Genomic DNA, 16,389 nt, shown 5'->3' on the forward strand with positions numbered 1-16,389 from the left:
CTACTTTAAATTGGTGTCGTGTATTGGGCCAAAATACATGAAGCACAAATATCCTTTCCAAACATTAATCACCACCTATCTTTAGATCAGTCACCTGTAGGGAATGGAGTTAACTCTTTCCACAGCTTTACTTCCATAGAGTGGGAGTGACCATATTATGTGTTTTCCAGGCAGAGAGTACCATTTTATAGCACAATCAAGTAGCTGTGTTAATTTCAGTTGTCATAAAAATGCTTTATATATCAAATGTTACTCAAATCAAACCTGACTTTGTATTTTAACACCTTCAAATTGGGCCTCTGTCTCTTTAAAAACTCCGCCTCCAGGAAGTCATCACAACATCGCTCCTCTATTAACCCTTTAACAACGTTTCTACCAGTGTTGCACTGAGCAGTAGCTCGTATGTGCAGTTCTACCAGGTGATTGCTAAATGCTGCTGGCTAGTCTGAAGGAGCTGATGTGGGGAGGGGGTGAGGTTGCTCTGTGGGGGGGGGGGGGGGGGGGGGGGGAGTAAATTTCAGAAATTATCTAGAAAAAAAACAAGAAAGTCTCTGAGTTCCGAAAGTTGAAAATGTTCAACTTTTGCAAAAGAAAGTTGAACATTTTCATCTAAATTGATTTTAAGATGGAGATTAATCTCAATTAATTTTGAGATTAATTTTCTAGAAAAAGAACAAGAAAGTCTCTGAGCTCCGAAGGTTGAAAATTTGCTAGAAAAAAACGTCAGAATTTTGAGATTAATCTCAAAACTTTTTTTGGAAAAGACAAGGACATTTTTGAGTGTGAAAAGTCAGAAATTAGCTTGGGGGGGAAAAAACCCTAAAATTTTGAGATGAATGTTTTCTGCGGAAATTTACTCTTCCTTCTTTCCCATCTACAATGGCCTTAACATGCCGTTTTACTAATCTATCAAAAGTGTAAGGATTTTTTTCATAAAGTAATAGAAGCAGCCCCGGGTAAAGTAATATTTTATTATAAATGTGAGATTGGGGGCTTCTTAATGAATGTTTTTCAAACATGAGTGGGGAACTCATAGTTATCGCGACTCCCATGGACAAAAGTAGCACTACATAAGAGGAGACTTTTTATAGAAAAAGTCAGCTTACACTCAAGCTTCTTCTATCGTCTGTAAAACCTCACTTTGAACTTTCGCCTTTCCGCCTGGTTTTGTCGCCTTGCAGATCCAGCGCGCTCTGGTCAGGAACAACCAGACGCAGCGCTTCTCCCAGAGGCAGGCTCTGCGGCTGCACCAGGGCTTGGTCACCAGCACCGCCGAACAGGTAGCTCCCGTCTGTGAGGGATGTTTTTTTTTTTTTAGAGTGTTTCATGAGTGTCTGGTGTTTCATGAGTGTCTGTGCCGCCGGCACCTCGCCTGCCCTGTTTGTTTCCCAGGTGATGGAGCGCCTCTGCGTGCGCGTCCAGCAGCAGCTTTGCTTGTTGCGAGGCGCCGGAGAGCTGGAGGAGATTCAAGCCGCCAAACAAGTCCTGAAAGAGGCCAGGAACTCTCGAGCTGTGAGTGATACGAGATGTTTATACGCGTTGGTCTACGTTGCGTTCGGTCTGAATTCGAACGAACCCTCTCCCCCCGATGTCTCCCCAGCTCTACCCGTCGCTGTGCGAGCTGGCCCACGTGCTGTCTGTGGACGGGCCCGTGCGGCAGAGATTGGACTCCCTGGCCGGCGAACTCGCCAAAGCCGCCGATAAGGAGCTGCAGGTAGATCCGAGAGCTTTCTTTCGCCTTGCCCTCCCCGACGGAAGACAGAGTTCGTGACAGGCGCTGTCCGTTTCAGGTGATCGTCGACTCCATGGTGTCACTCTGCCGCGAGCTCTGTCCTTTATCATCGTCTGCGGCAGAGAGATTAAGCCCTCCGCTCTCGTCCGTCTCCGAGCGGGTGTCCATCCCTCGCTCCGCCATCCGCACCGCCCTCATGGAAAGAGCAGCGCAGGACATTCACAGGGCTTTGGAGTAAGAGCAGCAAAGCAGTCGTGAGTCTGATAAGCGGGGGCATTGATTTGCTCTCACCTTTACTAACCGCTTCTCATCTGTCTCTGCCTTGCCTCATACTCCATCTTCTTCAGAGAAGTGAAGCTGTCCGTGGTTTCCTATCTCACCAACTCCATCGTGGACCAAATCCTGCAGGAGCTCTACGCCACCCACAAGACTCTGGTAAACACTGGCCTGCTCTCCGCGAAAGGGTGTGAAAGCAACACAGATTGATTGTACGAGTGGGTGACAAAAGAGTTTAAGAGTGCCGTGTGTCTCAGACCCGGCAGGTGTCTCATCTAAAATGCTGGGAAGGGACGTGTGAAGATGGGACAGCGTGGAGTTTTAACAGACACAGAGACTCCCTGGACATCACAGATGAAGAGCTCGGCACCAGCATAGTGAGTGTGGACATTGTGTGTTGCTGCGCGTGCGTGTGTATGTGTGTGTTATCATTTTTATTTTTTCTGGAAATGTGTCATACTTACCTCACCCACCATCGGTTGTTTCTTGCCTTAAATGTTTTGTTTACGATGGTCGTTTTGTGCAACTCAGGCAGAAATGCACCGATCAATCTTGCCGCCGATTGTCGATAATTTCAGTTTCTTTTCAGGAACTATTAAATTAGATGATAAAAAAAACAGTATTCTTCGTATTACTGTTAGCATTCCTTCCAGGAGAAGTCATTAATTATACAACGCAGAAGCAGAGGCAATGTCACACTGTGTGAGAGAGTGTGGTGACTGTATAACTAAGTTTTGTCAACTTTGTTATACAACATAATGCTATCTGCCCAATCGCCAATTTCTTCCATAGAGGATTGGTTGTCAAATGTACAACCCCGTCCCACAGTGAAGTCATGACATTTTAAAATAGCATCACAGAAAGGGGCTTTAAGGACTTCAACACATTAATTCTTGCCAGAACGAACTTTGTTTTGCCACCTCAGTTAATTCCACGCCCTACACTTCCTTTTTAGTGGCGTCTGATTTAAGGTCAGTTTTCCAAAACAAAAAGTTTTTGGCTCGCCGGCTCTATTAGAAATCGATACAGTAAATAGCAAATATCTGTCTGTGACAACTCCCACACTGAAGAATGTCCTTTTTTACGAGCCTGATGAAAGCTTCAGCCTTGTCACCGGTCATCACAAACAGCAGGAACCTGTCAGCTGCCAGCCTATTTCCTGAAGTGTCTCTTATTTTTGTTATTTTTGTCAACGGATGTTGAATGAATTGAAGAAAAATGGCACAATCAGCATAAAACCTCGAGAGCGGTAGGTACCTGTGAAGTGGAGTCTGCTTTCTACAGCTTAACCCCCTGACAGCAGCAGTCCATTCTTGTTTTTGAAGGTTTTGCCTGCAGCCATCTTTGCAGGAAACGTTTTTTTTTTTTGTTTTTTTTTTCCTTGCCAGCAGTCAATCGCAAAGAGATTTAAAAGATTTTGCTGAGCTATGCTTTTACCTCTAAAATCATGTACTGCAAAAGTAACATTTTTCTTGTAAAGTCTGGGAAATTGGAAAACTATAATTTTTTCCCTCCTTCTGCCTCCAGCAGTTGTTTTGTCTCTGTCAAATCTGACTCCATCAGTTTTAATTCAGCAGACAGTAAGAGTTTTATTATTCTCTGTAAGAGCCTGCAGGGGGGAGGTTTACGCAACTCTTTTTCTGGTTTTGTCCTCCTTAAGTTTGCTCTTACAAAGTCAACTACTTACTAATTATTGCTTTATTTTATTCTGCAGTTGTAGAGTCAGAAATTACCGACATCCTACACAATACCCGCCTCGGCTGAGATGTCGATTAAATGAGATTATTGTTCCTGTTTACTGCATTTCTGACAGAAATTAAAAGCAGTGCCTCGGTCTCGTCAGAGCTGTCGGAAATGAAGTTCTCGTCATCTGAACTGTTATTCCCACTCTCCTGACAGGACCGCCGCAGCTAAAGGTCAGAAACGCTGAGAGGGTTCGGCTCCTCCGCAGGAAACAGTTTTACAACACTTGAATGGATGATGCGTTGTCAATTCGATTGTTTCTTGGCCTTTAGGAGCTTGCACTGATTGGAGTGATTGAAGCATAGCATTTAAGAGGCCTGTTATTTCTAACAACCCGCCCAGCTGACATCAAACAGTCAGGCTTGTGTGCATACATGAAACACAGCAGGCTAAATATTAAATGCTTGTGTGCTAAGCCTATGGTTTTCACTGCACCTAAATACTTCCGTCTTGTTTGCAAAATTCTCTGGTTCATACTCAGACTGGTTCCCACAAAGTCAATCTGCCCAAGAAGCCAGAGTTGTGACTTTGAAAATTGTTTATGGTTCTCACATTAACTCCCGGCTTTTTGCTGTTTGTGTTTTATTCATTAATGGCTGGTTTACCATTGAATTGCAGCTCTGTTGAGTTAGCTTTAGCAGTCAGTAAATTGCAGACTGAACAACCTCAATATGGAGAAAACGGTGATATTTGTCACCACAGTCTGAGTCACAAGGCACCTTCTTTAGGCTGTGCTAGCTTGACTTTCTCCAGTGGAAAAGGTCTAAGTTACCAGATAACAAGATGAGTACTTTAACCACTTTTAGGCAAGTTTTTGTGAATTAGCAACATTTATGTTAAGAAATTCTTGTACCGTCTTGTAGGCTGGCTGTATTGCTACGTGGCCGCTGTTTATGCACTCATGCATTTATAAGCGTTTATTTGCCGCAATAGCTCTTTGCAAACAATCTGAGATCATTTCTGGTGCAAAGAAGTCTGCAATTATATTAAGTGTAAACTTTAAAAAAAAAAAAATGAAATTACTCTCGTTTCTTTTTCACAGTTTAGATCAAATTATTTTTACCTTATTGCCTTGCTTTTCAAACTTATCTCTAAAGAAGAACGGTTTAATACTATCTGAATCAAATCAGAATGGCTATAATGGAGGAAGTATCTCCTCAGTCTGATAAAGAACGAATCATAAACGTCTGCTGACACACCAGGAGAGCGGGTTTGCATTAATAAGACAGCAGTTCAGACCTACGAGGTTTTTAAACAGGAGGTTTTTTTGTTGTTGTTTTTTTCCAGTTTCCGTTTAGACTGGTCATGCACCACTCTCGTCTCAGTGTCTCTCTCCTAAACCTGTCAGGAATTTGAAGTATTTTATTTGCTCTAAACGTAAACACTTCCATTCCAAGCATCTCATGGGGAAAAGCTTCAGCCATGCTGTGAGCCGTGTGTGTTGTCGTGTCTGGAGAGGTTTGCTAAAAGTGTGTAAACATTAAGGAATTAGCCACATTTTGGGGGGAAACAGCCAGATCTGTCATGTCTCTAACCTGTGTTTCACTCATTTTTCCGCACCTATTGAAGTTGAAAGCTTGAAAACTTCGGTGCCTTATGCACAGTTATTAGCTGAATTAATCAGAAAGTAGATCAAAGTGGGTCAGATGGAGCCTTTTTCCGAGCACTCAGCATGCTGAGGTAAGTCAATCTGCAGGCGCAGCATCTGCATAGTGTAGCATAAGATAAGTCAACGACTACGTTATTACAGGGTCATTGTTGCGACAATTAATAAAATAAGTCTGTGTGTGCATGTAGGCCTGATGTATGTTCAATATTATTGAAGTACAATAATATTTACTAAAATCTGTCTTTTTATGCTATTGAGAGACAGTTAGCAAATGGTGTGTGATAGTGTAAAGCATTCGAAAACACATTGTACCAAATTGTTCTTTGAAATTATTCTGAACAGATTGTCATGTCAAGGAGGTCAATAAAATGTCTTTTAAAATATGCTGTTTATTTTTGGACCTTTTGGGTTTCTGCACTTTGCTCTCACAGCTGACATGCTCATCAGTCAATCAATCACATTTTATTTGTATAGCACATTTCAGCAGCAAGGCATTTCAAAGTGCTTTACATCATATCAAACACAGAAACACAACGCAAGATAGAATCAATAATCAAAACACGACATTAAGTCAAGTTCCATCAATAAATTTGTAATTGATTACATTTCAAATACAATCCTAAACAGGTGGGTTTTTAGTCGAGATTTAAAGGAAGTCAGTGTTTCAGCTGTTTTGCAGTTTTCCGGAAGTTTGTTATAAAAATTTGTGGTGCATAGATGCTGAAAGCTGCTTCTCCTCGTTTGGTTCTGGTTCTGGGGATGCAGAGCAGAACCAGAACCGGAAGACCTGAGAGGTCTGGAAGGTTGATACAACAACAGCAGATCTTTAATGTATTGTGGTGTTAAGCCGTTCAGTGATTTATAAACTAACAACAGTATTTTAAAGTCTATTCTTTGAGCTACAGGGAGCCAGTGGAGGGACTTTAAAACTGGTGTTATGTGCTCTACCTTCCTGGTTTTAGTGAGAACGCCAGCAGCAGCATTCTGGATCAGCTGCAGCTGATTGATTGATTTGTTGGACAGACCTGTGAAGACGCTGTTGCAATAATCAATACAACTGAAGATGAACGCATGGATGAGTTTCTCTAGATCTGGCTGAGACATTAGTCCTTTAATCCTGGAAATGTTCTTCAGGTGATAGAAGGCCGACTTTGTGACTGTCTTTATGTGGCTCTGGAGGCTCTCATGGTGTCAGAAACCTCCTTGTTCACACCACCATAACTTTTTTTAACACATTTTAGATCTCGCAAGTCTTCAGAGTTGCTTAGAGGTCTTTTTTTTTTTTTTTTTTTACCCTTCCTCCAGTACATCAGGAGTGGATTATTCATTGATCCAGCTGTTTGTTCGTTTGCTTTTTATATCCAAATCATTCTTGCGCGTTCTCTCTCAAGAAGGCTTTATCCGGTCCCTTGCTTTGTTCGCCCAGAGGATGACATAATCTTTGCCCTTCTCTTTCTGTCTACTTTTCATCCTCCCAGGACACGATTGCCATTAAGAAGCGCAGCTCCAGAACGAGGAGAATACGACCCGTCTCCACCAGGCTGAGTGAGTACTCATCCTCTTACACCTTTTCCTTTTCTTCTCCCCCCCTCCCTCCCATTGAGCTCAGCGTGCGTCGCGTCTTTGAATCCGGGCCCGAACGTCTCCTCGTTGCATCTCCTGCCCTTCCGTGTCGCCACCAACAGGCTTGTGTGACGACTCCAGCTCCTCTCCGCCTCCCTCTGGGCCGTCGTACTCCTCGCCGCTGTCCCACTCGGCGTCCTGGGAAGGCCTGTCGGAGCTGCCCACGCAGGGTCTGCCGCTGCGCCACGTGACGCGCGTTCGGCCGAGGCCTCCCCGGAGGCACAGGGGAGGACACATCACCGCGGAAACAGTAGGGACAAATCTTTTCATCGCCTTTAAATTTTCCGTTTTTTCACTTTTCTTTCCAAGCTCTAGATTTAACTAATGTTTCCCGGTATTTCGTCTTTCAACTTCTGTCTTTGTCAAATATAAGCTTTCAATTGGACTATGTCATCTCAGTGCATGCAGTGTACCCCGTCTGTTTTACTGCGTACATAACTTTTACAAATGAACCCCGCAGAACGAGCCTCTCTGAGGGGAGTGTTTGTGTGTGTCTGTGCCCAGCACTGCAGTGAAAATGGAGGAATAAGCCCTCTGGACGACGGACTCCCAGATTTTTATACAAAACGAGTTTTACCTGACAGGTGAGGGACGCTTTGATGTTCTCCACCTCCAGCATTTCACCTCCCGCCGTGAACCTCCGCTAACAAAATAGCCACAGACTTTACAAGCTTAGCCTGCACATTCGGTTTTTCACACGGTTTTTTCACTGCTGCTGTGTAGATTTTATTTCCACTTTTGCTGCAGTCGTCCATTTTCGATGTTTCGCAACACATTAAAAATGAATGAGCACTTTTGAATTACATGAGGAGTCCATAAGATTGGATGTTATGTAACAATAAGTAAAGCTGGCTGAGAAAGTAGAAAAATAATTTTTAAAACAAACAGTAAAATAATTCAATGATATAAAAAAATAATAGAAGAAAAAGTGGATATTTCTCTAAGGAAAAACCAACCAATCTATCCTCTCAACTGTACTATTCCAAAAATACGTACCCAGCTAAAGCATTGAGGAACCGAGCTTGTTCAGGTTCCATGCTGACTTTCCAACCTGCTAACTTTTGTTTTTTATTGCAAACAAAACGAAATGGCGTTGACCCACTCATCAGGAAATTCTGTGCTTACTCCAGAACCTTCAGCGCATTTAACCACGAGCATTTAAAGGAACTTTACGAATAATAATCTTTTAAAATCACAGGCAGTAACTGTGCAACACACTTGTGCACAGGGCCAGAGAATTAAAAAGCAGAGCAGATTTGTAGCAGCGTGATCGTGTAGAGACCAAAACGTCCTGCTGCATTTGTTCAATAAAAGGCCAGATACAGTAGACAGACCTGAATAGGAAAGGTAACCTTGCATGATTTCTCCTTTGAGTTTGTGCTTTGTGTAAAATAAAATACAGTTTTCGCGGTTTGTTGGGCGGCTCAGGGTAAACAATTCAATGTTACAGAGCGTTGGTGTCACCTGGCAACTTAACTCCCCCAGCCTGGATAGCTTGATTGACAATCAGCTGCAAAGGTAGCCTAGAGACCCATGTGCTATTTTGCTGATGAGGTTGGCTTCAATTGTCTTGTCCTATGAGATATTTCAGGTTACCAGTTTGAAATACATGAGTGAAAATCGGTTGTGGTCTGTTCAAATGTTCCGGCTCACATGAGATTTCAGCAAAAAAAAAAAAAAAAAAAAAAAAAAAAAACGTCTTTGAGCTCCAGTAGAAAGTTTTGTTTTCAAGCTGGAGTATTTAAATCAGAAACAATTTCATCCTTTTTTTTTTTTTCTTTAGTTTTTTAGTATTTATCTTTTTCTAAAGGCTTCTATAAAATATTTGAGTAATTGTTTCTCATTCGAATCCGCAACTATTATTCAAATTCAAAAGTAATCCCAAAGGGAAATTAAATGTTGTTGTAGCCAATACTAATTCAGGATTCTTTAAAGAGTTATTATACAGTAGATGCTGATGGTTGTGGGCAGGAAGGATCTCCTGTAGCAGTCTGTATTACAGCAAATTAGAAGAAGCCTCTGACTGAAGACGCTGTTTTGCTATGACAGTCTCATAAAGTCTTTTGTAATGTCACAAAAAAAGGACTAAATTCACAAAAATATGGTTGTGATTTATGTGTGACTTTGTTACTTCAAAAAATTTATATGTATGTATATATATATATATATATATATATATATATACATATATATATTTAAAACCATATAAAAAGCCATTATTGTTGTGTCCTTAAGACATGTATCCTAGCAACACCGCTACTGCAGTAGCAGAGCAGACAAACAAGCGACCCAGATGGCCGTGATGAATTTGGTGACATCTTAACAGAAGGGGCTCGTGTGTGAACCAACAGGATGACTGTGTTGAACTGGACTGTGTGTGTGTGAGTGTGTGACATGCAGCCTTTCTCCCCACTTTCAGTCAGCTTTCCTCCCTGCATAAAGCACACTCTCTGAGGAGGAAGAAAAGGAGGAACATGCTGGCCATCTTTGGCTTCCGTAGGAACCGCAGCCAGACCCTGTCCAATCAGGGGCCGGAGTCAGAGGTGGAGGTCTACGGAGATGGGTGTCACACGGTTGCTACGGCGCCCACGGGGTGAGACATTTTCCACAGACACACTCTAAGATTATTTCTTGGAAAGACTTTATCCAGTAGGAATGGCATCCCACTATGCCCCTTAGTTATCCACCATTCATCTAAGGCCTTACTAATCAAGCAACTTCTAAAGGCAACAAGTTGCAACAGATTTTGTTTAAAGGAATCAGAGCAACAAGAGCTTGTAAATGTCTAAAAAAAACAATAAAATGGACCAAAGTTTGTGGCTGTAATACTACATGAGAGGTACAAGGGATATAAATACTTTTTCCAAAGCACTTTATAGAACCACAGGCTCAGAGTTTCTGGTGGTCAGCTCCTTTTGGTTTTCTCTGTGAAAATCCGCTGCTCTGAGCTGATAAATTCTCAACAAACGGCGCTCTGAATCTCCATGTTTCCTGTGTTGACTTAAGGAATCACTGAGAGGTGCCAGTGCAGCAGCAGGCTGATGTCACAGTGTTTGCACAGGTGCGGATGACAGCTGGCGGCTCCGTTTTGGATTCAAAAGTCAACTAAGTAGTTAGAAATGGCCTCACTTCTCCTTAAACGCAGATTAGGCCAGTAAAACTCAGATCTTTACCAGGAATAATGATACCTCTTGATTATGCTATTTGTATCTTAATCAGTATTCATACGTTGAGGACTTTATTACATACTACCGTGTATTTTCAAGACTCACAGTGCTCTTTTATAGCACAATCAAGTAACTATGTTACTTTCAGTTGTTATAAAAATGCTGAGTGTGCCAAACATGAACAAAATTTGACTTTGCAATTTGATGCCTTGTATTTGGGCCTCTGTTTCTTTAAGAAGCTCCTGCTCCTCCTCATCATCACCACAACGTTCCTCCATTAAGCCGTTTACATTCTTAGGAGCATAGGACTGAGTAGTAGTTCCTACGATGAGATCAGCGGGGATTTGTTAATTGCTGCTGCCACTAGTCTGGAGGAGCTGTGTTGAAATAGGCGGAGCTTTGTGAGACCGATCGTTTAGGCGCCCTGAATGGTTGCCACGGAAGATTCAAGGATTTTCCAAACTTGCGTGAAAGAATCAAAGCAACACTCCAGGTATGTTTTTGATGAGGCAGTAACATTATAACATGATACAAAGCTCAAAAAAGTTGATTTTACATAATACTCCCTCCTTTTACACACTCTACACTGTGCAGCATGGTAGTGGCAGCATCATGTTCCGGGAAGCTGTTCAGGGAAGCTGGTCAGAGCTGATGGGACATAATGAGTTAAATAACAGGGCTATCCTGGGACAGAACTTGCTATAATGAACGAGTGAACACTTTTGCGAAGCTTCGTAGTTTCATCTGCTTGGGTTTTATGTCCGGCGTCCGATCAGTTTGTACACGCTCTCTTTTAGGACAGCAATGGAGAATGTATACACACTCCTCCAAGCTCCGCGGCCAGCCGCCAAGTCTCCCAGCGACGGGGCCGACGGGAAAATGAATGATCAACAGGGAAAAGGCGCTCTTATCCTGAGTCCGCCACCGGTGCCGGGGATCCCTCACCCAGGCATGGGAGGAGGAAAACACCCCTTCTACTCTCCCCAAGAGGTACTGAGCAGCCCTTCCTCTGTTTGCTTATACTTTCACCGCGCTCAGTCTATCTCGCCTCTTCGTCCTGTGTTTTGACAGATCTCTGAAATGGACGCCGTGTTCGAGCAGCCAGGGGAGACGGATAAGTACTGGGTGGACGACAAACAGCGGACAGAAGTGCTGGAGGCGGAAGCGGACTGGATGATCGAGAGCCGGCCGGGCGAGACGCCGGCAGAGAGGCAGCGCTTTGACGAGAGGACCCCCGGAGAGCCGAGGACGTCCGACAGACAGAGCGACAGGTACTGGGCCGAGAGCAGGCCCGTGGAGAGGCAGTGGACCGTCGACAGGCACACCCAGCGCCAGATCGACAGGAAGATAGAGAGGCAGTGGATGGGCGGCAGGCAGATTGAAAGGTCGTGGTCTGAGAGCAGACCCGTGGACTTACAGGTGGACAGTCAGTGGACGGGGCGAAAGCAGGACAGACAAGTCCAGCCGCTTCATTTGGCTCAAAGGCCGCTGCCTCCGTACCCGTCGGAAAGGACGCCGTCGCCCAAACAGGAGGGAGGTGACCTGTTGAAGAGCAGCGCAGAGGCAGCAGCCATAGAGTGGCATCCCCAGGACCCGCAGGGAGACGGAGGGGGTCCAGCAGATGGGTGGAGGAGCGGCGGAGAGGCAGGGGGAGGCCGGAAACCAGAACCCCCACCGCAGAGCAGCAAACCCAACGTGACCCGACTGCGGCCAAGACACAGGAGGGAGAGTTCAGACGCCCTGCCAGGTACAATCAATCAATCAATCAATCAATCAATCAATCAGTTTATTCACTCGATTTAAGGGGGCAGTGTTATATAAAATCCACTTTTTTGAGCTTTACATTATGTTATAATCCCAAATCAAAAACATGCCTGGAGTGTTGCTTTCATTCTTTCATGCATGTTTGAGAAATTATTTAATCTCCCATGGCAACCATTCAGCTGTGCAAATCGCCTGGTGAGCATCTGCTGAGATCTTTATAGAAGCCACTTCTCAATGCAACGCTGGTGAAAACGTTGCTAAAGGGTTAATGGAGGAGCCATGTTGTGATGACTTCCTGAAGGCGGAGTTTCAGAAAGAGCAGGAGTTTCTTAAAGAGACAGAGGCCCAATTTCAAGGAGTTAAATCAGGAAGTCATGAATGTTTGTAAATTAATTGTCAATAATCTCTTTCTAGTTAAACATACCTAATAGCATTTATAAATGAACCAAATCTCTTAGTTTCTAGATTTTTGATAGAATAAACAATTTATTAGTCTGTTCTCTGGCATTCATTCATATAAAATTATTTTATATAAAGTGTCACAAGCAAAGGTTCGGTGATAGTTTTATTTGTGCCTATGCAAAAAGTCAGATATGGAACAGCAATTTAATAATATAATTCTTGGGAGTGCTGACAGTTATGACACATTTTTTTTGCTGAATTTAGTAGTCCAATACTTTTACATGATTTCTCCTTTGTGTATTTTATAAGAGATTTCCAGTTAAATTTATGACCCAAAACAACCTCTGAAATTTTAACTTCCTGTTCTCGTTCCACTAGATTGTCACCAGTGGATAATCTAATCTGAACAGAAAAATCATCTGTTTTTCTGTTTCAAAAATCATACATTTTGTTTTATTCCAGTTTATTGCTAACTTATTGTACATTAATCACTCATTAAGCTTGGATGTCACAAACCAGACGTTCTGTAATGTTTTTTAAATCATTTATCCCGGTTGATGCGATCATAAAGCAAATTTGAGTTTGGCTTTGATGACAGCAAATTTCTCTTCTCATCGTTTGGCGCAGAGGAGGAAGGCGATGAAGAGAGGGATGCTGGGAAGACAGAGAGGAGAGAGAGAAGACGAGATTCCGAGGGTCAGCCTCCTCCCATTCCCGAAAAGGTGACAAAAACAAAATGTTTGACCTGCTGAAAGCTATCGTACTTTGTGGTGAATATCCGCTAATCACACTCTGATGTCATGTGATGTTGGCAAAAAAGAAGTGAATAATGTGATTCATGGTTAATGAGCTCCAACCAAGAGCACAATTCAAGGTTTAGATTTTAACACGACAGTTTTTCCCGGAGGCTAACGGATTTTCTCGTTGCCATTGTTGAATTGTGCCTCTCAGCCAAAGACCTCCTCCTACGTGACCTTTTCTAAAGAATCGGCGAATGAAAGGAACTTGCCTCCTCCTCCGGTGCCGCCTCCCGCCATCAAGCCGATCCACGGGCTCCCAGGCAGAGCGGCGAGTCAAGGTACCCCGCACCACAAATCCTGATTAGCAGGGAGACGCCAGGATTCAGTCTGAATGTATCCACACAAAGAGATTAGCAGGTCTTACAACGAGCAGCCTGACAAACTGAGGTTTTCTTTACAACACGATGCAGGAAGAGTAGCTCAAAATGCAATCGGGCTGAAATACTTTAACTTTAAATAATTCCCTGCGCTTCAAAAAAGAAAGCAGAAAATGTGGAAAATTCAGTCGACAATAGTGTGAGCGTGAGCGAGGTCTCCTGTGTGTGAAGACGCGCATAAGGAGGACGGCGCTTTGACTGCGGCTGTTTGAATGTGTTGCTCAGGCGACGAAGGACTGAGACCTCAGGCTCCTGCGAAGCCGCAGAGGAACAGAAAGGCAATGTCCTGTGATGCAGGTACGACGTCGTTTTCTGGTTTTATTCACTAAGCATAACAGAGCTGTGATCGACCCTCACCTCCAAAAATCTGACGTTTAAGTTTTCCTCTTGTAAAAAAAAAAAAAAGTTTGCTGAGGTTTTTTTTGTTTGTCTGTTTCTGTAGAACATTACACCATTACCCCATTTTGTAAATTAGAAGACCGTTTCCATTTGTCTGTGAACTTTTTAAGCAAGCTAAAACCCATAGAAAGAAAGCAACCGTATTTATGTTTTTTACAACTAAAGTTACATTTGAATGCAGGTGTGGTGACGACGCTCACCTGAAAGCCTCCCTGAACCTCCTCTTGTATCCTAATGCAGTTTGAAGGGCCTTTTCTTTGCTCCTTTTCTTTCTCGGGGAACCTGAAAGCAGCCAGCCCTTTTTGGAGATGAGGTGGTGCATGTCTTAGTGTGTTGTTGCTGTTTTGTGTAAAGTGTGTTTCTCTAACTGTTGACTTGTCTCCTGTCCCTCACCGACCTCAGGCTCTGAAAGAGAAAGCCCCAATAACATTGAGAAGCCCCCAAATCGCAAACCCCCCGTGAAAAAACCTAGACTACCACAAAACAGAAACAAGTCTCTGGACTTGTCTGGTACATGTCTCTGTTTTTATCTGTGTGCGTGTGTGTGTGGGTGTGTGTGCGTGTGTGTGTGTGTGTGTGTGTGTGTGTGTGTGTGTGTGTGTGTGTGTGTGTGGGTGTGTGTGTGTGTGTGTGTGTGTGTGTGTGTCTAACGGAGGAGGCGTGTGAGTCAAAGCTACTTACGCTTTTGTATCTTTGTACCAGTTGAGCTCACCTTCGCAGCATCATATTTTTATTTATTTTTTGGTTCCTTGCAGACAGCTTCAACGCCGCACCCGGTCACAGCGAGCTGGTGTGACGGCTGACAATCCCAGGGTTGCCATGACAGCGGCGGAGGGCGAAGAGCGCAGGGCCTAGGAGGGAAGACGACCAACATCGCGAAGCATCGCCTTGGTTTCTGTTGAAGCGCTCCCTCTGCCTCCCGCTTAATTTCCCGCGTCGGAACCCGCAGTCTTTTTGAAAACAGCATTTGCTACCTTAGAGAAGTAAACGATCGTCGCCGTGTGTGTCGCTGGAAAGCGGGCCTAGCGCTCGAATGTCGTGGCTTTTTTTTTCTTTTCTTTTATGGCCAGAAGATAAACGTCTTCATTAGAATGTGGTTTTTCTCTTTATTTTTGGATTTTATTTTTGAATTTGCAATGCATTTATTCGCTGATCCAGTTGACTGCCTTGATTGACACTTGAAAAATTAGTTGCTTCTTATCAAATGAAACCTGATGATTTTTATCTAGTTTTGCTTTCAGGAAAGGTAATATATTTTATAGATGAAATAAATATTATGTATGAGCACCCTCACGTTATCAATTAAACATGAATAAAAGAAAAGGTGAACTTCTTCTATCTGCATTTGTATTTTATTGCTTTAATTTTCTTCCTCCCTACAGGAGCTACATTTTACAGTAACTGCAGGCGGATGAGGCGACTCTTTTGAAGGAAAATGCTTGCTATAACTATGACGTAATTGTTTTTGCGGGTTTTTTCACCGATAAAAAAAACCCCAGTAAATTTTCCATTTCAAAAACATTTGTGCATTTCAGTTATATGCTGCATAATGAATAATTATTGCATCACAGTCCCTTTTTCCCCAGTGCGCTATGTTACAGCCTGAAGCATAATTAGATTTTTTTTTTTTTTTTTAGGTGAAAAGCTAACACAAAGTAGTGAATAATTACGAAATAGCATAAACGGGTTTATGAGCTCGGGCAGTTTTTGTGAATAAATATTTCAAAAGTTCAATGTTCAGCTTCACTAAGTATTTTTGTAGGACTCTATAGCCGTTTCTCACTCAGACTCGATGGATAGTATAAGGTTTTAAATCTTATACTATCTCAATAAAAAGATTCTCAATAATATTTAGGTCTGGACTTTGACTGAGCCATTGTTTCACGTGACGGGGCTTTGATCTAAACCCTCTGATTCATTTCTGGCTGCAGGTTAAGGGTCGTTCTCCTTGCTGGAAGGCGAATATAAAGTCCAGTGTTACGTCTTCTGTGGTCTCTAAGCAATCACGAAAGGTTCTCCTCCGTTATTGTCCTCCATCTTGTTCCATCCGGTGTCCAGTAGCTAAATCGGTGTCCCTCACTTGGCTTTTTGGGAACCTGCAAAGAGATCGCTGTAGAAAAACGGATAGGAAAACATCTCACTGAGCACAAAATGCCAGCACAGAACCGGTAAGTTTTAAAAGTCCTGTTAGTGTCAAATAAAGTCTCAAATCTATCAGAAGAATAAAGTCTTTGTCAGGGAGCCTGAACTATATACATAATGAGAGGAACAGGATCATGAAAATATATTTATTCTCAGATTTACATTATTGAAACATAATTATGTTACATCTAGTCACTAAAATAATACACTGTACTTTGTCAAACTTCTAGCAATCACCATAATACAGTGATTAATGGACTTATAACGCAGATATGTAAAATTTCAGAAAGGGTTTGAGAATGAACTTCTATTATTTTCTGTGGCTGATGTACTATCAAATGGTCTCTACCAAAAG

At 42.8% G+C, this 16,389-nt stretch overlaps 1 protein-coding gene across 2 annotated transcripts in view; it reads left to right on the forward strand.

The window, feature by feature from the left end:
- The window catches only part of LOC102235690 (capping protein, Arp2/3 and myosin-I linker protein 3-like), a 49,472-nt gene extending 34,242 nt beyond the window's left edge, over nucleotides 1–15,230 (forward strand). Inside the window, exons 24-40 of one of the 2 annotated variants that reach the window (XM_023339421.1) lie at nucleotides 1,182–1,280; nucleotides 1,393–1,512; nucleotides 1,601–1,714; nucleotides 1,791–1,966; nucleotides 2,080–2,167; nucleotides 2,266–2,385; nucleotides 6,839–6,905; nucleotides 7,046–7,233; nucleotides 7,488–7,567; nucleotides 9,403–9,576; nucleotides 10,948–11,140; nucleotides 11,222–11,897; nucleotides 12,944–13,038; nucleotides 13,268–13,394; nucleotides 13,719–13,790; nucleotides 14,295–14,402; nucleotides 14,648–15,230. In XM_023339421.1, coding sequence (XP_023195189.1) covers nucleotides 1,182–1,280; nucleotides 1,393–1,512; nucleotides 1,601–1,714; nucleotides 1,791–1,966; nucleotides 2,080–2,167; nucleotides 2,266–2,385; nucleotides 6,839–6,905; nucleotides 7,046–7,233; nucleotides 7,488–7,567; nucleotides 9,403–9,576; nucleotides 10,948–11,140; nucleotides 11,222–11,897; nucleotides 12,944–13,038; nucleotides 13,268–13,394; nucleotides 13,719–13,790; nucleotides 14,295–14,402; nucleotides 14,648–14,688 — 2,538 coding nt within the window. In that variant the 3' untranslated portion in view covers nucleotides 14,689–15,230. The remainder of the gene's footprint in view (nucleotides 1–1,181; nucleotides 1,281–1,392; nucleotides 1,513–1,600; nucleotides 1,715–1,790; nucleotides 1,967–2,079; nucleotides 2,168–2,265; nucleotides 2,386–6,838; nucleotides 6,906–7,045; nucleotides 7,234–7,487; nucleotides 7,568–9,402; nucleotides 9,577–10,947; nucleotides 11,141–11,221; nucleotides 11,898–12,943; nucleotides 13,039–13,267; nucleotides 13,395–13,718; nucleotides 13,791–14,294; nucleotides 14,403–14,647) is intronic. The other variant, XM_023339422.1, reaches the window with a different exon arrangement.
- The last annotated feature ends 1,159 nt before the right edge of the window (nucleotides 15,231–16,389 follow it).

Source organism: Xiphophorus maculatus, chromosome 9, assembly GCF_002775205.1.
Source record: "Xiphophorus maculatus strain JP 163 A chromosome 9, X_maculatus-5.0-male, whole genome shotgun sequence".
NCBI lineage: Eukaryota > Metazoa > Chordata > Actinopteri > Cyprinodontiformes > Poeciliidae > Xiphophorus > Xiphophorus maculatus.